The 21,807-nt window shown below is 41.1% G+C and overlaps 1 protein-coding gene across 3 annotated transcripts in view; it reads left to right on the plus strand.

The window, feature by feature from the left end:
* The window catches only part of myo10l1 (myosin X, like 1), a 48,328-nt gene that overhangs the window by 14,155 nt on the left and 12,366 nt on the right, over nucleotides 1-21,807 (plus strand). For 2 of the 3 annotated variants that reach the window (XM_023155600.3, XM_076877409.1), the window contains 25 exons: nucleotides 694-792; nucleotides 11,845-12,003; nucleotides 13,083-13,270; nucleotides 13,908-14,042; nucleotides 14,612-14,736; nucleotides 14,913-14,926; nucleotides 15,041-15,125; nucleotides 15,352-15,458; nucleotides 15,837-15,966; nucleotides 16,068-16,186; nucleotides 16,313-16,459; nucleotides 17,388-17,488; nucleotides 17,628-17,694; nucleotides 17,963-18,055; nucleotides 18,145-18,213; nucleotides 18,297-18,379; nucleotides 18,753-18,855; nucleotides 19,014-19,094; nucleotides 19,216-19,340; nucleotides 19,442-19,559; nucleotides 19,676-19,782; nucleotides 19,864-20,131; nucleotides 20,200-21,033; nucleotides 21,216-21,339; nucleotides 21,508-21,649. In XM_023155600.3, the coding sequence (XP_023011368.2) occupies nucleotides 694-792; nucleotides 11,845-12,003; nucleotides 13,083-13,270; nucleotides 13,908-14,042; nucleotides 14,612-14,736; nucleotides 14,913-14,926; nucleotides 15,041-15,125; nucleotides 15,352-15,458; nucleotides 15,837-15,966; nucleotides 16,068-16,186; nucleotides 16,313-16,459; nucleotides 17,388-17,488; nucleotides 17,628-17,694; nucleotides 17,963-18,055; nucleotides 18,145-18,213; nucleotides 18,297-18,379; nucleotides 18,753-18,855; nucleotides 19,014-19,094; nucleotides 19,216-19,340; nucleotides 19,442-19,559; nucleotides 19,676-19,782; nucleotides 19,864-20,131; nucleotides 20,200-21,033; nucleotides 21,216-21,339; nucleotides 21,508-21,649 (3,623 nt within the window). The remainder of the gene's footprint in view (nucleotides 1-693; nucleotides 793-11,844; nucleotides 12,004-13,082; nucleotides 13,271-13,907; nucleotides 14,043-14,611; nucleotides 14,737-14,912; nucleotides 14,927-15,040; nucleotides 15,126-15,351; nucleotides 15,459-15,836; nucleotides 15,967-16,067; nucleotides 16,187-16,312; nucleotides 16,460-17,387; nucleotides 17,489-17,627; nucleotides 17,695-17,962; nucleotides 18,056-18,144; nucleotides 18,214-18,296; nucleotides 18,380-18,752; nucleotides 18,856-19,013; nucleotides 19,095-19,215; nucleotides 19,341-19,441; nucleotides 19,560-19,675; nucleotides 19,783-19,863; nucleotides 20,132-20,199; nucleotides 21,034-21,215; nucleotides 21,340-21,507; nucleotides 21,650-21,807) is intronic. The other variant, XM_004540316.5, reaches the window with a different exon arrangement.

Raw genomic sequence — 21,807 nt, forward strand, 5'->3', positions numbered from 1 at the left:
AGCTAAACTGTACAAGTGGACGTATGGTGTGCCTCCTGTTTTTCCAGCGCTTCAGTCGCTCCATTGACTCATCTGTCCTCTGTTGCACTGTCCTTCTGTTTATGGTTTCAGGTCAGAGGTCAGTGACTGTGTGAAGGAGGGCTTTGTCTGTTTAGAAATATTTAGGAATAGTACACTTCCTCTGAACATGAATAAACTCCTTGCACAAAAAGATAAAGACACCAACTGCAAGCGCTCCTGCTTCACCATGTTAGAAATTAGGTGTGGATACTAATTGGATGGGATACTAATTCTAGCTTGAAAAACTAGCTTTAAAACAAAATGTACATACTTTATATCTGAGCAAAGCCAAACTATGCTTTGAAGTCACTCAAAGCATAAATAATTATCCACAGCTTACATCAATACAGTTTATCTAGATGAATTTTAGCCTGGCAACAAGATTTAGCGGTTACATATTTTCCTAACAAGTGAAATATTTCCAGTTTGATTCCAAGATGCAAGAGGAGATATAAATCCTTTTGAGGTTGCATCAAGAAGGGCATCTGCTGGAAAAATCTGCCAAATCAATCATGCAGCTGTGGTGACCCCTTGTGAATAAGGGAGCTAAAAAGATGAATTATTTAAAATCTCACCTGTTTAGGGTTGCAGTTATTGGCTGCTTAACATATGTGATTTGTGTGCTTGTTACAGGGTGCCCGCGTTTGGGTCAGGGAGAAGGAGCAGCTGCTCCCAGCCACCGTCAACTCCTGTGGAGATGGAACCCTTGTGGTCACAACAGATTATGGGGAGGTATGAAATGCACACTTTGCACGACCGTCTTTCTGATCTCTTTTGTCTTCAACACTGTGATGAGTGAGCAAAAGTCTGATTAGGACCCTCCATATACAACCATGCATTACACCGCTCATCATTGATGTGAAGGTGAAGCAGCTGTGTAGGTACATCTTCTCCTGTGCTGATCAATGCAAACTCCTGGTCATGATGTTCCACTTTCCCTGCCCCAGTTTCTTCCTCCTCCTCTTCCTCCGCCTTCTCCTCCTCATACATATTCAAAATTCATCTCTGGATCGCTGACACACATTCTGCTATCAGAGGAAAGCCAGAATAGATAGAAGGCATTATGGGAGTGTAGATGAAAACGGTCAGATGTAAGGATGGGGTTGCCTGCGGCTGATCTAAAAAAACAAAACAAAACAAAACAAAAAAAACAACCTCAACCTTTTGATGCCACGCACACTGCCAAAATAATGGAATTGAATGTTTAAATCTCATCATAAATGTGTGTTCGTGTGTGTGTCTGCGCTCATCTAATCTGTGTTAGATCAAGGACAAGCACACATTGCTGTTTGGATTTAATATGTTTACACACACACACACACACACACACACACACACACACACACACACACACACACACGCGCACGCACACACACACACACACGCATGCTCTCCAATTGCTCTCCATTTAAAGATGGAGGTAATAATAGATTTGTTTATTCCTTCCAAAATCAAGAGTCTTAATCCTCCTTTTCCAGCCCTACAAGAACACAGTAGATGTACAGTAAAGATGTACAATGAATTCATGCTTTTGAAGTTGTTCCACTTCTGATCCAACTACTTCAGTGTTTCTGTTCAGTGGCCCAGGAGAGACAGACAGGGATTTCCCAAAATAGAGGACCAGTTATAGGAGCAGGCATTCTCTTTGCTCTGGATTATGAATGTCCTTAACCTCCCTAAAGCCCCATCCATCTCTCTGCCCCCCTTCTCTGCTAGATGATGGTGTTTAAATGTTGACTCTGCAGGAGGTGATGAATATTTGATGGAGAATCAGCAGGATGGTGGGGTTATACCCCACAACAACAGGATCTGACCCATGAAAACAGTCCCACGGTCCCTATTCATTCATTCCCACAGCTCTGCACCGTGTTCTCCTGCTCAGAAATAAATGTTTGATTTGAATGACTGCAGAGCACAGTGAATCCTAACCTTGTTTTGAAAGTAAAGAAAATTGCAGCAGTTTGCAGGTTTATGATTTTTTTGCTATGTTATACATGCCATCAAGTTACGCTTTAACAATGAAACACTTGTTAGTTTAGTTAGTGGCATGGAACACAACCCCCCTCCACATGTGAGCCTACAGTATAAAGAAGCCTACAGGTGAGTTAGGGTTTATCTTTACACTATATGTATAAAAATATTGGACCACCTACACATTACACCTACAGGAGCAGCTAGGGCTGCTCAATTAATCGAATTTTAATCACGATTACGATCTGGGCTTTCAACGATCATTAAAAATGACTGAGCCGATTATTAGCCCCTCCCTCATTTATCCGCGACACCTTAAAGGCCGGTCCGTGAAAATATTGTCGGGCATAAACCGGTCCGTGGCGCAAAAAAGGTTGGAGACCGCTGATTAAGAGGACCCGAGGGAAGCTCGGAAAGCTAAGCAGAAGTTATTTGGAGAGGAGAGTGACTGCCGTTGGTTGAAAAGAGAGTTTAAAAAAAAAAAACTTCAGTGGTGTTGCACACTATTTTATATTATTTTTTTAAAGTCATTGTTAACCCTTTAAAGCCGGTCAGAGCAGCACGCTCCGTTTTGCGTAACTATTTTTAAATCCCTGTAGAACCTGAACCGTGTAAGCTAGCGCAATAATTTGTTTTGCATATGAAACCGGAGGAGTTGTACTTACATCTGATGCCATCAGCTTGTCCTCGGTCACGGTTTCGTTCCACATATAGCTTTGCAAAAATTGCATAAAAAGCGCTTGCAGGAACAAAAACATAATATTCCAGAAACACGCTTCGCCGTTCCTATCAGCTGTTCGTAACACTTCCCACAGTGAAATGATGCACATGCTGTTTTCTTTGCAAATTTGCATCATAGGATTGTTTTTTGTTTTTCCTGCAGTATATAAAAATTGCTGTATCTCCAAAATAAAACTATGAAGACACTCAAAATAAATTTCCTGTGGTGGGAAACTATTTTTGCAACTTTATTGTATTTAAAGTTTTGAGGGATAAACCTCTTAAACTTCTCCAAGTAGAAATATATGTAAACAAAACAAAAGCGATTTTCAATTTTTTTTGTAGTTTATTGCACTTTTTTGAATTTTATGTAATTACTATGCACTTAATGCATACATATTATTAAAATATGGGCTATAACAGTTGTATTGATGTATAGCAACTTGAAATGCTCCCACAAATGGCACTACAGCATGTAAAAAAAAAAAAAAAAAAAATAGATCTCACCCTCAAGGCCTGGAGTTGGGGCCCCCTGCTGTATATGGTCAGTGGCACTTCTCAATGCTCTTTGGTGTAAAAACTATAGCAGCACTAGGTCTTTTCAACTGTTATGAAAGCTAGAAACCCCACGAAAACAAACTACAGCCGTACACTAAGCTGAAGACATAATAGCTATAAAAATCTCCTAATGCAGTAAACTCAAAGGGCTCAAATAACTCTGATGTAGGTCGACATGAAGTGTTTAATGCGAGCACTCACTGAAGCCTTCTCTCCACGTATTGGCATTATATTGATTTGAGAAAACCACAACCTTTCTCACTTTCTCAGAGGAATACATGAAACAACCTTGAGGGTTATTATTGTTTGTTCACACTTTTGCAGTCTTTAATTACATCATCTTGTTGTGTGTTATTTTTCTGCAGTTACTTAATGGAACAGCGCCTTCAGCTGTTCATCTCAATAAACCGACTCCTCATGTAACTGTGGTGATTAGAAACACCGGGAGCAGGAGATAGCACTTTCATCACAGCTCGAAGAGTTTACACATTCTTCCTGTGGCTGTGTGAGCTTCCTCCCACAGTCTAAAGACATGCAGGTCAGGTGATTCTAAATTGGCGACAGCGTGAATTTGAGACATTTAAGGTGCTGTATCAATGTTTATGTGAGTGAATCTGGATTGGTAAAGCACTATTATTGGTCCAAATAACCGTTTATTCCAATTTCAAAGAGCCAGACTGTTGTAAATTTGTAGAGTGGTCTAGAGCAATAGTTCTCCAGTTTTAAACCGTATATTTGAGCACTTTGTTATTAGCAGCCTGTCACAAAACAAATCATTTGTTCTTATTTCTTTAGTTGAATCTATGTAGACCAAAGACAACACAGTTTAAAACACATAAAATAGTGTTTTAACTCCACCAATGTGGTTCCAAAAGGGACAAAAAACTTGAAGCAATATTAGTCATGGTTTGGCCTCCCCTGAACCTTTGCCTCAAAATTATTGAAGGAGTCTCGGATCATCTTGAAAGAAAACAGAATGAAAGGCGGGATGGCTGTAGCTCAGGCAGTAGAGCAGGTCATCTACTCATTGCAAGGTTGGTGGTTCAATCCCTGGCTCCTCCAGTCTGCATGCCAAGTATCCTCGGGCAAGATACTAACCCCAAATTGCTCTCTGATGCGTTCATTGGAGTATGAATGTGTATCAATTAGGAATTGTTAGCTAGCACCAAGAAACTTAGAAGACAGTGCTGGTGTGATTGGGTGAATGTGTTGAGCACACCGGGAGTATACGAATCAGTCATTTTAACATTAAAAGGGCTTTGAATAGTCCTTCAAGAAGACTGGAGAACTATTCCTGAAAACTCATTTGAGTTTCTTGAATTTGCAGTATCATCCCATCTCTCACCTCATGACAAACTTATGACCATGACTGAGGGTTAGAGCTAAGCCAATCCAAATGCACTGATAAATACATCCACCTTTTCCTTTAAGTCTGAATAGTTTTCTTGGTAGAGAACTTGATAACGTTAGGCTACATAAGGCAAAAAATGAATGAACCTTTGGGGAAACTGGGTAATTTAAAAAATGGGTAGATAAAACATACAGCAAATAGAGCACTTTAACTAGTTGCAATTGATTTCAAAGAGCTCCCATTGGCATTCTGAATATCCTGTTAGTTTGTGTTTGATATGATTAAAGGGCTCCTACCTATATATTCTTTAGTGGGGGATGTTACATTTTCTGCCTCCACCGGGCACCTTTGCCATACACTTATATAGCACACACACACATGCACGCACACTCAGGTTACGTTTGCGATGATTTATGGACTGTGTGTGCTGTGTGACCTGGATTTCAGTAGCTAGCGTGAAAGCTGCAGCGAGAGCTCACGCGAGCACAGAACATGCTGCAGGGATGCAGCACTCCTTGTCCACACACACAACAATTGCATACTTAGAAACACACACGCACACATGCACTACTACGCACAACTACTCCTCCCTCGTACTCGGTCAAATGTGCCTAATGAAAAGTTCAGAAATGTTTGGGCCGATTCGCCACGGAAGAAAGCTAGTGTTGTTGTGATCTCCTGACCCACTTCCTCTACTCAGTTTCACATTTCTAACCCTCTGAGGATCCCCGTAGTTACACACTTGCTCTGTATAACATAATGAGATTAACATAATTTCACACAAAAATACGGATGAATGCACACACATTTTGCTAAAGTATCTGTCTTACTCACTTGCATTTCATCTATTCACACCTTTCCAGGCACTGCAGTGTTCTTTATTAATGCAAGGCGGAGACCCCCTATAGGGTAGTGTGAGTGCTAATTTTTAAAGGAGGATTTTTAGTCCAATTTTAGTCAGTCCAGTTTTAGTCAGTCCAGTTGATTAGAACACATGTTCAGTGCTAATTCTGGCTCTGTGGAATAAAGTAATGTTTTAAGACAGGGCAAATTTATTCATCAAGTTTATTTGGATTTTATAATAGTCACCTAGTAAAATAATCGTCTCCATGGGTGTTGGCTCTGTTTTATGTTTGATGCCAGTTGCAAAACTGTTCAGATGGCGATCAAGGCAAATTATTATTGAAGCCATGTTAGCATACTGATGCTAATGTTAGCACCGCTGCTCCGTAGTTTCCCTAGTTTGTGAGGGTGGTTCACAAATTACAATCACATGCTTCACACAATTTTAGTGTTTCCTCTTCAAACTCAAATCCTATTTTTCCTTAAAAAGTAATGAAGTACATTATTTAATTACTTGCAGGAGAAAATTACATTTCTCATTACCTAATTTTCGCATTACTACATAAAATAACCTGAAAAACATTTAACGTAAAACCTTACCCTACAGTCCTATACACCGACACAAATCCTTGTTACAAATCTCACTTATGTGATCTTTCTTTTAGTTTTTATGTATGAACACAAAACCGACGTCACAAAACAACGCTGAAAACCAGCACATTGAGACTTCCACTGTGATTCCACTTTAGCAGCATGAGCAGGAAGAAACGAAGGTTCCAAGCCTGACTGATTATCTCTGCTTTTGTTACCTGTTGAACTTCTGGCTGCTGAGCTGTGGTCGGCTTTCACTCAGCTTCATCATCACTCTGTGTTCCTGTTTAGTTTTGTGTTAACATGCTGTCTTTGCAGGGGCTTGCAAAGAACTGAAGTTCTGCTAGCAGCATAATGTGGCTGTTCCTGATATAGTTGCTTTACTACAATAAAGCTGACTATAGCACAGAAAGAAAAAAGCTTGTTATCCACCTGCTGTGCAGATAACTGAAGAACCTTTGTAAAGCAAGTAACAATGTAATGCAGTTACTGAATTAAGTCCAGTAATGTGTTCCTTAAAAATGCAAAATGTTTACAGTAGTGTGAAAGCAAAACCAGTCATTATAATGTAATGCATTACACCCAATACTGTCTTGACTCATACCCAAGCAAATCAATGTTGTCTGTAGTCAGGAATGCTGATAAATGTTTTAAAAATCCTTCTTCATATTCTGCAGGCTTGATAGTTTTTAGCAAACGAGCACTGCTAAGCACTGCTGGCTGCCGTTGCCCACAGTGTACTTTGATTTCAGTGATCAGATTACACTAAAGACCTGCTCATCCCAACTGCACTCATTTAGATCTGACACTTCAGATCCAAGGTCAGTGAGGAGACCTGCAGGTGCTGTACGGAACTATGTGATACTAAATCTGCACTGGCGAATAGAGGTCTACAGAATATGTAGGTCACTGTGCTCACAGCTCTCTTCCTCTCTGTCTCTCCATCTTTATCTCCTCGCTGTGGTTGCAGCTAATATGTGAAGTCAGATGAAGAGGCTCGTCTCCTCCGGCTCTCCTCCTCAATCATGCAAAGCAGCTTCAGACATCAGAGAGTTTTACAGAAAGACTCGAAGCACTGCATGTATATGTGTGTGAGCTTAAAAATGTCTTTACATGGCAAAGAAAATGATAAAAGGGAAGAAGTGTTCTGAAAAAGTGAATCATACTAACCTGTTTTGTCATTTTCAGTCTGAGATCATCCCAATAGGCTTTCTTTGCAATGAATTTGGTGCAAGTTTTCTAAAAACAATACTACTCAGCCACTTTAGGAAAGTAGTTTTATCAGATAACTATCTTTGTGAATCACAATTTTAAGTCTGGCGTCTTCAGCAGAGTGTAGGCCTGAATGTTAGGTGTTGTGAAGTCAGAGAGTACTCAGAGATGGACTAAAACAATTTTTCAAATTTTGTGGTGGGATTTTCTGACCACCTTCTCGCCGAGTATGATCTCCCACTCCTGTCTTAGTGAAGACAGATAAGAGTTAGTTAACCATCCTCTACTTCTACTTCAGCCTATCTCTGTATTTTCCTCTCGCTGTTCTTCTGCTCCTGTTCTGGATGATGAATTATTGAATATGAACTATCCCATTTTAGACTCTCTGGGTAGTCAGATTTATCGTGCGTACATCTGCATCTGCATCACAGCACAGTTTGAGTGTGTTCGTACCTATTTTCTTTGTGGGTTAATGTGCAGATAGGCTCCATGTAGAGAATGTGTGTTAAAACCTATTGGAGGGCAATGAAAGAAAACAGAGACATCTGCAAAATTCTTTTCCCCCTCTCTCACTTCAGCTGCAGGTTACTTCAGTTACTGACACACTTTCCAAATTTGAAGCATCTCATCTCCCTGAATTACTTGTGAATATCTGCTTTAAATGCTGGGGGTTTTTTTGGCTTCATAACCAGTTATATGTTGCAGAAAAGTATCCCAGGAATTTATTTGTTTAGTTATTGTGTTAAGAAATTCTTCAAATATACATTTTAGCAATCCCCTCCCCCCTTTAATGGTAGTTTGCCATTTGTTTGCCATTTTCTCTTGTATGTTATGAGGATGTGATTGTGGCTCGTTTGAATATTCTTTCAACCCTGTAGGCAGTTTATTCTTTCAGCTCCATACAAATTAAATATAGATATAAAACAACCAGTCTGAACAAATATAAAAAATAGGTTACCATTTATATACAAGTTGCAGTTTGTGGAAGAGAGTATGCTCAAATAAAAAAAAAACCTAAAAGGAGATTAGGTGCATGAGTTTAACTCACTGATTTTCCTATTGTAGAGCTTCTTTTTCCAATATTATATGGATATAAGTGTCCTTAGGGTAAACAGTACAATCAGTAAACTCCTTCACTTCAGTTTGACGTAATTCTGCACATTTACAGATAAAACTCAGCCAGTGTAGAGAATAGGTCAGCTATCTCAATGACGCACAGTGAAATGTTAAAATAATGTCACAGCAGCTGCTGAAAAATAAATAAAAGAGCAGGAGTGATGTCACAGGTGTTACAGTTTGAATGCATGTCTATGTTTTTTAGTGCTATCCCGCTAACCTGTTATACAGGAATGTTAGACTTGTATGAGGAAGTTGTTAGAATTTATAGAAATATTCAAAATCCAGAAGAGCAAAATCAAAGATTATTTTAATACATTTCAAGACTACTGCTGGATATTCCTGTTGGTCAGAGTTATGAAGATAAGTTATGCAAATATAGCTATGTAAATACAACATGCAGGCATCCATTTGTGTTTCTTCTCTGTTGACCTGGTGTGTTTTTTTTTCTTAGCGTTGTGTGTGTGTGAAGTCTTATCTTCCCTTCCACTGTAATTTACTCTGGATTGCACAGGCGTGCTTGACTTTCTGATTGAAAAGGCTCTCGGTGTGCCTTCAATTACAGACGGGGGTCTCAGATTGAGCCATTTAGGCATTAAGTGATTCACTGTGAGGGATACACAGACACAGATAGATAGCAAAGTATACTGGAAAGACTTGAAGTATAAAAAACAAGCTGAAGGAAAACAGTATTGACGACGAGAACAGCAATACAGAGGAGAGGAAAAAGGAAAGGAAAAATGCAGTGTGGGGCAGATAGAAGAGAAGGAGGTAAATTAATGAAGAGTGGAACGATAAGAGAGGCGAGATCGAAGGAACAGAGACACGAGAAATGATGGGGGAGGGATAAAAGACGGGTGACATACAAAGAGAAAGAGAGATGAGAGAGACAGAAGTGATGTTTAAGACATGAAGACATGGAGAACTCCAGAAAAAAAACAGTGGGAGATCATGATTTAATAGGATGAGAAAGTAATGGAAAAAAGTGGAAAGAAAAGCTTTATGGAGTGGAGATCTTTCAAGAGTATTTTCATCTTTCTATTTTTAAAAAAAGGTCTGCCTGTAATATCTGCAATATGGATGTGCACAGCTGTCCACATCATGACAAACAAGCACGATGGTCCATCTCATTTCGTAGACAAGCGTGTGTCTAACTCACACATCAGGCAGTGATGATAGCACAACCACACTCACACATAGATCAGCTTCAAAGGTTGAAAATAGCAGGACGTAGCATTAATTAAACCAAGAGAAAACAGATACGGTCAGATATGGATCAACATCATCATTCATTCACAGGGTGGATTTAAGTTCAATATTCATCCCTGGTCTCCGATGAGCTTTTAAATGTCTGGCTTTTTAGCTCTTAAATGCTCCACTATGATTAGCAGCTGGTTGCTACCTTTTTTGGTCTGTTTGGTCGTGAGCAGGTAGCATAAAATGAAGCTTTAGAGATTCTTTAGCAGTGCAAAGTGTGAATAGGGAAGAAGTTAGAGCAGTGGGTCCCAAAATCAAAGCAGTGAAGTGAAGACTAATAACTCAGACATTCAGATAAATATATCATAGATGTTTTCCATCTTCTCATGTAACTCTCAGCAAGAAAGTAAATGACGCTGAGTTCTTAAATTATAAAATATTAGTAAGTTATACTACGTTATCTGGTCACAATCCTCTTCATCAGCTTCATGCAGCAAGAGGGTCAACACTCAGGCAGTCTTTTCCATGCATAAAGCATTCTACAGCACGTAACATTAAATTGATCCAATTTAGAACACAGGGCCTTTTAAATGGATGGGGTCACAGTAAAGATGCAGAGCTGTTAGCTGCACGTGTCATCATACATGAGTCATGCCTTCTATAATGGAGGGTGAGGTACAATTGGGTCATTTCATTTACAGCTCAGTGAGTGCAGAAATGTTACCGACTTCATTAGCATTGCGATACTTTAACTGATGTTTTGGCATTTCAGAGAGAGAAAAGTGGAAACACGGCAGCATATTGCACACAGGTTTCTTTTGTCAGCCACATGCAACAAACAGTTGGCATGGGATGATTTCTTTTGCCCTGAGAGAGTCGTCGGCACGCAACAGCTCTGTGCAGTGCAAGGCAGCGTCACTGGAGTGAAATAGATTTATTTAAGAACAGGATGTCGGAATGCCTACAGCTCACCCTTCTGCCGCTTTCAACAGACTTCCACCACATCTGTTACAGCAGCAAGCTCACTCAGGGTGGAGGCTGGCTGTGAGACTGAGATGACATATTAACGACCCAGTATCGTAAAGGCCGTGGTTTCTATTCTTGGCCGGGCTGATTTCGCTGGAGTGAATGAGCGACCTTTACGCTGAAGTAGAATGACAGCCTGTGTGCGTCTGTGCACCGTGTGTGAGGAAGACGGATGGGAATTGTGGCAGCAGCATCCATGTGCCTGACCTGAATACACACTGAGCTGCATTCACTTGTCATGTCCTTCCAGATCAGATCCATTGCCCTCTCTCATCTTCTCTGCTTCTGTCCTCACGGTGTTCCTCTCTCGCTTCTTTCTCCTCCCCTCCCATAGCCGGCTTCTCCACCCGTTTTGTCCCCTAATTCTCTAGTTGCCATGGCAATGGATGACATAGATGAGATGGGGGGTCTGAAGGGAGCCGTGAGGCTCTGTATTCTCACCATGTGGATTTTCATCATGTTGCATCACAATTAGCCTGTTAATGCTAAAAATGGAGAGACGTTGGAATGCTGGAGTCTTTCATGTATTTGTTTGTGTCAGAAACATTGATTAGCCAGTTATTCAGTTTTGGTCTGTGTTATTTATTAGAATATTTCCTTTTAAATTACAAACAAAAGCCTTTAAAGGAATATTTCTAGTTTTGGGGACTACATTTACTCTAATTTCATTACAGTGAATATGAACCTATTTTACACCAGTGACAGGTTATTTAGCTCAAAAACAACAATAACAAAAAAAGGTAAAATATAATTAAACTGGCCTAGAAACCTTTAGACTCAAGAAACTTACAAAAACAGCAATAGCAACAAAAAAACTACTAAAAGGAATTCCCTTAATAACGGCTGAATAGCACAAATAACCTAGGCAGAAAAGCAGCTCTGGACTCATAACATGTCAAACTGTAAGACGTCAAGGCTTCAGCAGCAGAAGACCACATTGGTTGCCACTCCTGTCAACTAAGAATGGGAAACTGAGGCTGAAATTCACACAGATTCAACGTTACCTGGTCTCACGAGTCTCGATTTATCCACATTTGTTGTCTCCAAGTGACTGTCAGTGTTGCACAATCAGCACATATGCTGCTTTGCATTGCTGTTAGATTGCTATTTCACAACACTTGTGAATATTATTGTATTATTTCATGCCAAAGTATGAAGTCAAAAACTGGGTGATGATCTTTACGGCTCCTTGTATACAGGTGTTTTACTTGCAGCAGGCCGAGGTCACCAGGGAGCGAGTGTACGCTATGCACCAGTCAAGCATCGATGGGGTGGAGGACATGTCAGCACTGGCGGAGCTGCACGAAGCCGCTATCATGCACAACCTTTACCAACGCTACCAGAAGGATTGCATCTATGTGAGTGCATTCAGCGAGCCATGTGTGTCTATGTCTATGTCTGTGCAGGGCCATTATGTGTGTTTATATTATCACACACCTCCTTCTCCTTTGCTTACATGAGTGAGGCTTTTAGAAAGAGACACAAATCCACTCATCAGGCCTCCCCGTCTGTAAGTGAAAAAGACGGAGAGAGAAGTGAGTGCTATGAAATGAAATTGTCAGTGGTTAGGACAGGCCAACTTTAGCTCTTTAGGAGGACTGAAAATTGCTCCTTATTGAAACTGTCTAAAACTTTCATGTTTTATTAAATCAGGTGGTCATTTAGTGATTCTGCAGCAAGAGGAACCTAAATCGTCTCACGCCATTGGCAGGATTTATTCTATTTTTTCTTCTTACGAAATAAATTTATCTGCTTTGTTTCATATGTTGATATTTAAGCCCACTAACTGTAGAAGCATCATATCCCTGCTCACCATTTCACAGCATATATCATTCTCATTGCAAAAAAATAACCATATGAATGACTTTATGGTGCGATAGTGCAGTTTAAAATCTGCAACATCACTTGATTTGATGGCCTTGTGGTTTGAATACATGCGCGTTTTACAATGCAGATAGGAAATAAAACGCATAAAAGTTTCTTTTTGATCACTAACCCAGGCATCCTTACACATGAATGCCCTCTCCTCCAAACTGTGGGATCAGTATGCATTGCAGTCTTTACATTTTGATCACTTTTATGCTGATGCACAGAAATTTTCAAAAGTCTGGAAACCTGGAAGATTACCAGACAGCTAGATTATCTAGACTGCCTAATCTAGATGATGAAATATTGTCCATATACGGATTTACCTTAAGATGATCAAAAGAATTTCTCTTGTGTGAGTCTGCTTTCTGTATTACTGCGCTCTCATGCACTCATGTGTATCTGTGTCCTTTAGCACTATTTTATATGTGGATAGTCCACTAAATGTGCCAATAAGGTCATATGAATATAGAAAGTGGATAAACGTGGACCAAATATAATCAAATAATAAAAAGAAAGGAAAGATGATACAGACACTGAACCTGAAATGTCTCTCCTTCGCTGTTTTCAGACTAACATCGGCAGCATCCTGGCAGCTGTCAACCCATACAAGCAGATCCCTGGTCTGTATGACCTAGAGAGGGTGGACTTGTACTCCAAGCACCATCTGGGGGAACTCCCTCCACACATTTTTGCTGTAGCCAATGAATGCTACCGCTGCATCTGGAAACGCCACGACAGCCAGTGCATCCTCATCAGGTAATGATGGAGGACATTCAGGGAATTCTTTACCCATCTATCCCTCTATCTTTCTCTACTAAGCTATCAAAACATGACTTTGTTTCCTAAATCTTGTCTTTCTAGTCTACTATTTCTAGTATGCTTATTCCCAGAAAATCCTGCTGTTCCTATGCCTGTTTGTAGTTGAAGCCTGTGCATAGATAGTGAAACACTGACAGCTATTAGACCTAATGAAAAATCAAGGTAAAGGCTTAAGGAAGTGGAAGTGGTTTGCATCCCAGACATATTGATGTCAGTGGTTGATTGGAAATGCGAGACAGAGCAATATTCAAGACCAAGCTAGAGAACAAATAGATTGTGATCATGACCGTGTCTCCCTTTGTTTTGAAAATAAATACAATTTCCTCTTCCAAATTAAAGTAGGGTTATTGGTTTGCATGATTAAGTGGCCTGATCTGGTTCTAGTGTCCACCATCCCATCATGCTTTCACTTGTGCTCAGCCTGATTACGATAGGCTGAATATCTCTGAGGTCTATCAACCTGCAACACCAATTAGATAACCGGAGAGGTTCAAGATACGGGAATGTCGGTGAAGGTCATTGTGTGTAGGATTTAATTGGGCTATGTGTGTCTTTGTGTGTATGTGTACTCCAGTGGGGAATCAGGAGCAGGGAAGACTGAAAGCACCAAACTGCTGTTGCAGTTTCTGTCAGTGATGAGCCAGAACTCAGCCGGAACTCCTCCCTCAGAGAAAAGCACGCGTGTGGAGCAAGCCATCGTACAGAGCAGGTATGCGAATCAGTGAAGTAAACATGACAAGCTTCAGGAAATGCCAAGAAACAAGTCAGTGGGTTAGCATCTTTTCCATGGAGCGTGCTACCTGCTAGGCTGTGGTGAAGAAATAATCACTAACGCCAGAAAATATGATGAAGACTAAGTTTCTGTAATGACTACTTGTGTAAGTAGTAAAAGGACGGGATTAGGAGTGTGTGTTTTACACATTTTATATATCAGATTAACAGCTTACATGGTAAAGATGGCAGCCATTCAAGGCCTGCTTATGGCCTTTGCCTTTTCTTTGGGATTTTACCAGCTCATTTTACTTGAGACTTTAAAGCCTTTTATTTACATCTCTAACAGGGTGTTAAGTTCTCAAAGAATAATGTTTTGTGTAACTGAAATTTCATATCATTTAAATCCAAGTGTCAGGATTACAACTGTGCGAGTGCTAAGTGAGCACGGTTTGAGCTCATATGGATATTATGTTCTCCTTAAAATGTCGAATTTGTTGAAGTTTTTTCTGGAAAACATATGGTAAAAAAAAAAATACTGTAAAAATAATTTTTCCCCCTTTTCAGTCCCATCATGGAAGCTTTTGGTAATGCTAAGACTGTTTACAACAACAACTCCAGTCGCTTTGGGAAGTTCATCCAACTTCACTTCTCTGAGAGCGGCAACATCCAAGGAGGCTGCGTCATAGATTGTATCCTTGCTTTAAAGCACAATACATCTAACTGCATGAAATTTACACCTGTGTATGATTGAACGGGTGCTTGTTTTTGCATACACGCATAAAAAGTTGTGGTAGAAATGTATGTTTCTGATTCTTAGAAGGTGAATTATATGAATGATGAATTTCTTTGACTCACTTCCTGTCAGATTTACTTGAAAAGGTAAGGATGTCTCGACCTCCTCGTATCAAATTTATTAGGAGTCACGTGTCAGTCTTACATTGTCAATCACAATAAAATGTTCATGGAAACTTTGCTACCCTGATTTTTCTGTAGAACCGCGTGGTACGACAAAACCCCGGAGAGCGAAACTACCACATCTTCTACGCTCTGCTGGCAGGAGCTAGTAAAGAGCAAAAAAGTAAGAAGCTGTGCGAGCGTAAATATCAACAGCGAGCTTTTATTATTTTTATTATTTTTCAATGATCCAATTTACACTTTTGGCTTCATGTGAGAAGTTATTGTAAAAATAGTTTGATTTCAGTTATAATAGAGAAGAATAAATATTGATGGACAAACATTATTAATCATTAACTTTTACCTGTGAATACATATCGTTTGCTCACATTATACATTTGCTCTTGCAGGCCTCTACTTCCTGGAGGATCCCGCTGAATCTTACCACTACCTCAGCCAATCAGGATGTCTTAAGGACAAGAGTCTAAATGACAAAGAGCTGTTTAACAGTGTTATGGTCAGTATTGATTTTGTCTTCAGTTCTTCAAGTAGATGTACTGAGGTCTGTAAGAACAGTTCTCTATTGTTATCTATTGTTTTTTTTATCCAGTTACAAAAGTAGCAGAGAGATTCCAACGCTAACAGGATGATAGCAGGGAGGATTGGTGGCCTTAGATTGTAAAGTTTGATGTCCTCACAGCCATAAAACTGTTAATCTTTTTTGTTGAACACTGACATATTGTTGTCTTAAGAGCAGAGCAGGTTAGCCTCAGAGAAATAAAGATCTTTTCCCCTCCATTTATCAAACCTTTTTCTGGGATGTGAATGTTATCAATGAACCTTTGGCTCTGAGAAAGTGCTCACAATCTCTTTCCCCGTGCTCGTCTTTGCACAGGAGGCGCTAAAGGTCTTGGAGTTCACGGAGGAGGAGATCAGAGACATGTTTAAGCTGCTGTCGGGAGTCTTACAACTTGGCAACATTGAGTTCATGACTGCAGGAGGAGCTCAGATCACCACCAAGCAAGGTCAGAGAAGTGCTCATAGAAAGTGAGTTAGATGATATAAAAATCGAGGTAGACATAGAAAACGTTCCAGATGTTTAACATGTCTTTGTCCATGTTTCCAGTGGTTACCAATGCCAGTGAGCTGTTGGGGCTGGATGCCTTCCAGCTGTCTGAAGTCATGACTCAGCGCTCCATAATCCTCAGAGGAGAGGAAATCTGTTCCCCACTTACTATTGAGCAGGTCCCTATACACACATGCATATAAACACACTTTAATTTACCCCTCCATGTTTGATTTCTGCCTCTTCCTGACATAGTCACATTACTCATTTCAACCCTCCCTTGGGTTTCCCCCTCATTGCTGCAGGCTATTGATTCCCGGGACTCTGTCGCCATGGCGTTATACTCCCAGTGTTTCTCCTGGATCATCCTCAAGATTAATCAGAAGATTAAGGGGAAGGAAAACTTCAAATCCATCGGCATCCTTGACATCTTTGGCTTTGAGAACTTTGAGGTGAGGGCTTTGACCTTCCCTCTGTTTGGCAAATTTTGATTTTGAGGTCATGAATTTTCTCCTCCGCTTCCTAAGCTGCCAGCTGCTACTCATCCTGTTACTAAGCAAGATTAATGAGTTTCTTACTACTGACTAATCACTTCACTGAAACACTGAGTTATCATTCATATAGGATTCTGACAAAGACAAATGAAAAAGCTTACTAATAAGGTTTTTCTTTTCTATAAAAGAAAGAGCTATACGAAAAACAGAAATTAGAGGCCAGGTGTAACAGAGAATAATTTATTAACAAAACTTAAGAATTTACAAAAGTATTTTTTGAGTCTCTTTAGACCAGGGGGATAAAAAGGCAGAGAGGCAGACGGGAAATAATATGGAGCTGGCAGGTTGAGTACTGACTGCAGGAGAGCACTGAGATGATCTGAGCCAAGCCAAGGAGAGGACAGAAGGAAATCTGCCATCTGATTAGTGGACACAAAAAACCCCCCATATAAACAAACATATTAAACAGCGGTTGAATGAGACTAAATGGCAGTCTAATGGTGGAGTTTTTAAGGCAGAGGAAACCACAGAAGAGGGTATAGGGTTCCTTTCTGCTTGGTTAACTTCTAACAGATTAGCAAATGCATTACTTGTTCATAATGATACAGCAAAGAGCCAGAATTAGGACACTTAAAATAAAAGAAGAACTTGAATAAGCATTTTCTCTTTTTTCTGGCAAAACTGGAATACTTTGGAAACGTGCTACTAGCTGGATTCATGAACCCAGAGTTAGCTGAGCCACACGATAACCAGCTTTGTGATTGCCGTTATGCAGGATCGCCATTTTTAGATTCACTGATCCAGATGATCCAGACAAAGTTGAGCTTGTTTCACGACACAGAACCATGACATGTCTGTAAGTCAATCCCTGCCTCTGTGCCTGTAGGTCAACCGGTTTGAACAGTTTAACATCAATTATGCCAATGAGAAGCTTCAGGAGTACTTCAACAAGCACATCTTCTCTCTGGAGCAGCTGGAGTACAACCGGTACGTGAATATGGAACCTAAAGACATTCGGATTGTGAAGCGGACTTTAAAGTGTTTAAGGAAAAGGGAATGGAAGAGTAAATTTAAATATGACCTTTTTCTTTTTCCTTGCATAAATATTTTGTTGTACTCTCCACAGGGAAGGTGTTCAGTGGGAAGCAATTGATTGGATGGACAATGCCGAGTGTCTTGACCTCATAGAGAAGGTAAAAAATACATTTGCTATAACTCATAGCATAAATGTAATGAAGATGTTAGTTTTTGAGTGCATGATCTTTTCTCAGTCCGTTGAAGGGAATTGAAATAAAAACTCCAGTACTTCACCATTACTAAAGACCAGCTTGGGTGCCTCCTTCAGATCTGTTTTTGGAAATCTAATAATTTGTGGGGCCGATGTCTTAGAAAGTGGTGCTGATTTCATAATACTGATGCAATAACACCACTTTACCCCTCCCCCCTCCTTCTCTGTCCTAGAAACTGGGCTTGTTGGCACTAGTGAATGAAGAGAGCCGATTCCCCAAAGGAACAGACTTCACTCTGCTGGAGAAGTTGCACAGCCGACACTCTGTGAGTTATTTACACATCTCCTAATGACCTCTATGCGTAATTCACTAAATGCTGAGCTTATGTTAAATGCCATGCTTCTGTTTTTGCAGACAAACCCTTACTATGTCAAGCCCAGACTTGCTGATCATCAGTTTGGTATCAAACATTATGCTGGAGAGGTGAGTTTTATTCAGAACGGACCTGCTGCACGCCATCATTGTGTTGTAAAGTCAGTGTAGTTTATAATATCTGTTTCCGACAGGTCCTCTATGATGTCAGAGGAATCCTGGAGAAGAACAGAGACACATTCAGAGATGACATCCTGAACATGCTCAAGGACAGCAGGTAATATCTGCAGATATGATGGTTAATTAGGACTCAGAGGTCTAATTAACCAGTCATTCAAAGAAAGAAGGGTTTTAAAGGTAAATCCATGTTTTGTTTGCCTTGTTTTAAGCTGATATGAATTATTGGGCTGAAGTCCAAACAATAACCAAAATAATGGATATTAGTTTCTGAAAATATGAAAAAAGTGTTTCTAAAAGCTTCTAATGAGCTTTGAAACTGACCATCCAAACACACTGTGGTGGATTTTTTGTTTATTTTTTCCAGCTCTGCCAGTTTCCTTGTTGTTATCCCGATGTACCCTGTAATACGTTTTCTAACATGAGTTAGCAGATGCGTGTGTTTCATCCTTTGTATTTCTGTCGATTCATAGACTGGACTTCATCTACGACTTGTTTGAAAAGGTCGGCAGCAGGAACAATGAGGAGAAGATGGGAACAGCCCGGCGTAAACCTACAGTGAGCTCCCAGTTCAGGGTGAGTGATATGATGTTGGTGCTAACTGTTAACTAAGGGTCTTGAACTGAGAGAATAATTAAAACGCATTAAAGAAAATGTTTTTGGGGTTTTTTGGAATGGTAGTTATGATTGTTATGGCGATGTATCGGCATTTATTGTTTTCTTAATCTCTTTAGGACTCTCTTCACGCTCTTATGGCCACTCTGAGTGTTTCCAATCCTTTCTTCATTCGCTGCATTAAGCCCAACATGGAAAAGGTCTGTTTTTTCTATCCAATGTCTTTATCTACTCACATATTCATGTTAATATCACTATCTGACAGTATTATTCTGTACTATATCAAGGTTATGTGTTAAATCCTTTGTATCATCCTTTCAGACTCCAAATGTGTTTGACCCGGAGGTCGTGCTGAATCAGCTGAGGTATTCTGGGATGTTGGAGACCGTGAAGATCCGTCGTGCTGGCTTCCCAGTTCGCAGAACATTCAAAGATTTCTTCTCTCGGTAAAGATCTCTAAATCTACATTCTTACATATTTTTCTATATCTGTGATTTGTTTTTTAAAAGTATCAATTCTTTTCTTTAACGTTACATTTTTATGGCAGTTATAAGATCATTCTGAAAGAAAAGGTGCCGACAGCAGGAGATGATAAGAAGAGAACCACAGACCTTCTGACCAAATATGATAAGACCAAGAAGGAGTGGCAGTTAGGCAAGACTAAGGTGAGGTTTTTTTTTTACCTTTTGGAGATCTAAAATGGCAAAGTTTTGTACAGTGTCTCATATCAAGGTTGTTTAACAGGCTGGCTATAAACTGTTGTCACCTCTTTGTTTTGCAGGTGTTCATGAAGGAGTCTTTGGAGCAGCGTTTAGAGAAAGACAGAGATGAAGTCCGCCGCCAAGCCGCCATGATAATCCGAGCCCACCTACTCACTTTTTCTGCTAAGTAAGAATCTTGTGATGTGAAGTCATGTTTTTGGGACCAGTTATGTTTGTTGCTTTGAATTTTGTGTTATTCGATCCACAGGAAGCACTTCAAACGTGCACGTGCCAGCGTCGTCACCCTCCAGAAACACTTACGAAGGCACATCCAACGCAAACGGTTTGTGAAGCAGCGCAAGGCAGCGGTGGTGCTGCAGAAACACCGACGAGGTCAGGTGGCGCGTGCTCACGTTCGAAAACTGAGAGGGGAGAAGAAGAAGAAGGAAGAAGAGCAAAAGACGAAGGAGGAAGAGGAGAAGGAGAAAACGCTGGGCGAAGGGGAGACGGAGGAAGCGGAGGGAGCAGATGCAAAGGTAAAGCCGTCAGAAGCATCTTCACTGGCATTAATGGGAGTGTTTTAACCCTTTCGTCTGCTCTTTAGGATGAAACTCGCCAAATGGAGGAGATCCTGCAGCTCGAGAGAGAGATTGAGCGCTTGCAGAAGAAGAGGGAGGATGAAGTGTCGCAGCTCTGTGAGTCGTCCAAGCAGGAGCTGCAGCTGCGCCGGGACGCTGAGCTCAAGCGGATGAAAAAGGAGGCATCGCGCAAGGCCACGGAGCTCATCGACCTCCTGAACTTTGGAGGCGTTGATCCCTCACTGGGAGCAGTCGGGGCTAAGCCCGCTGCAGAGGTGAAAGCTCCAAAAGGTGCCAGCACCACCAGAGGAGCATCCAAAGAAGAGGATGTAGACGAAGGCTTTCATGCTGAGGAGGAGTGTATCCCCTTGCCTGACTTCCCTCCCCCTGCTGAGACAAATGCTCCTGTGGATCAGGAAATATTTGCCCAACTCCCTCCTCCACCACCTGCCTTTGCAGAGGGAACAGTGCCCCCTGTACCACCTCCTCCGCCCCCCCTTCCATCAGACAGCATGCTTGCGGGTGGAATTCCTCCTCCACCTCCCCTCCCTCCACCCGGAGATGGCACCACTGTGCCTCCACCACCGCCTCCACCAGGAGAGGAGGAGAAGAAAGAGCCAGAAAGGAAAGTGAGCATGGTGGAGAGCCTCGTAGATGGCGAGGAGCCGATCTACAGCATGCCGGCCGACACAGAATCAGATTACGACCAAGAAGAGGAAGAGGGGTCAGTCACCGCCGGAGACGACAGCTCCGTGTCGGGAAGCAACCGAGGGAGCGCGACTGTGGCGGACGAGGAACACCCCAGGAAGTCGACCTGCACCAACGCCAGCATCGAGTCCTACAGAGGCAGCTCTGACTCTGTGAGGACACACACTTACACGCATCCTCACAAGCGTGCACGCAGATATGTATGAGCAGCTAGAGTATACAGTGCATTTTAACTCATTGTAATAAACTGTTAGCGTGCTATCTCATTATGGAATAAAAGTAATTATTATTAAAAGCATAAGCAGGTCACTAACGTTCTTGTGTCATGTTGCAGTATGCGGACAGTGATGATGAACATGATGGCATGATGGACACTGATGAAGAAGTGACAAATGGCAGGGTGACTTTGCTCAATGGAAATGGGCCACCATATTTCCACGGCTACCTATACATGAAGGGTATAGATGTTTTTCTTTGTAGAGCTGGTGTTTCTGATCTATTTCTATAGCACTTGCATTATTAAATATAGCAGATAATCATAGCTCTGCTCTTTCAGTGTGGGCACCAAATCCTATCCACTAGACCTTTTTTTTAATTGACTATGTCTCCCAATTGTGCTCCCTCAGCTGGTCTCATGATCCCATGGAGGAGGCGCTGGTGCGTGTTAAAGGACGAGACCTTCATGTGGTTCCGGTCCAAACAAGAGTCTCTGAAGTCAGGCTGGCTCTACAAGAAAGGAGGAGGACTGTCCACTCTGTCACGGAGGTTGTTGTAGTTATTACTGAGCGAAGCCTGCATGCTTTGCAAATAAAAGCACTATTACAGCTCAGCGCAATCTGATGATGTGATGATTTTTACAAAGCTGTTCAGAAAATGTCAACAAGATGGGTCTGTGAGATCCTACCACACTGCCAAGCAGAAGATCT

Source organism: Maylandia zebra, linkage group LG19, assembly GCF_041146795.1.
Source record: "Maylandia zebra isolate NMK-2024a linkage group LG19, Mzebra_GT3a, whole genome shotgun sequence".
Taxonomy (NCBI): Eukaryota; Metazoa; Chordata; class Actinopteri; order Cichliformes; family Cichlidae; genus Maylandia; species Maylandia zebra.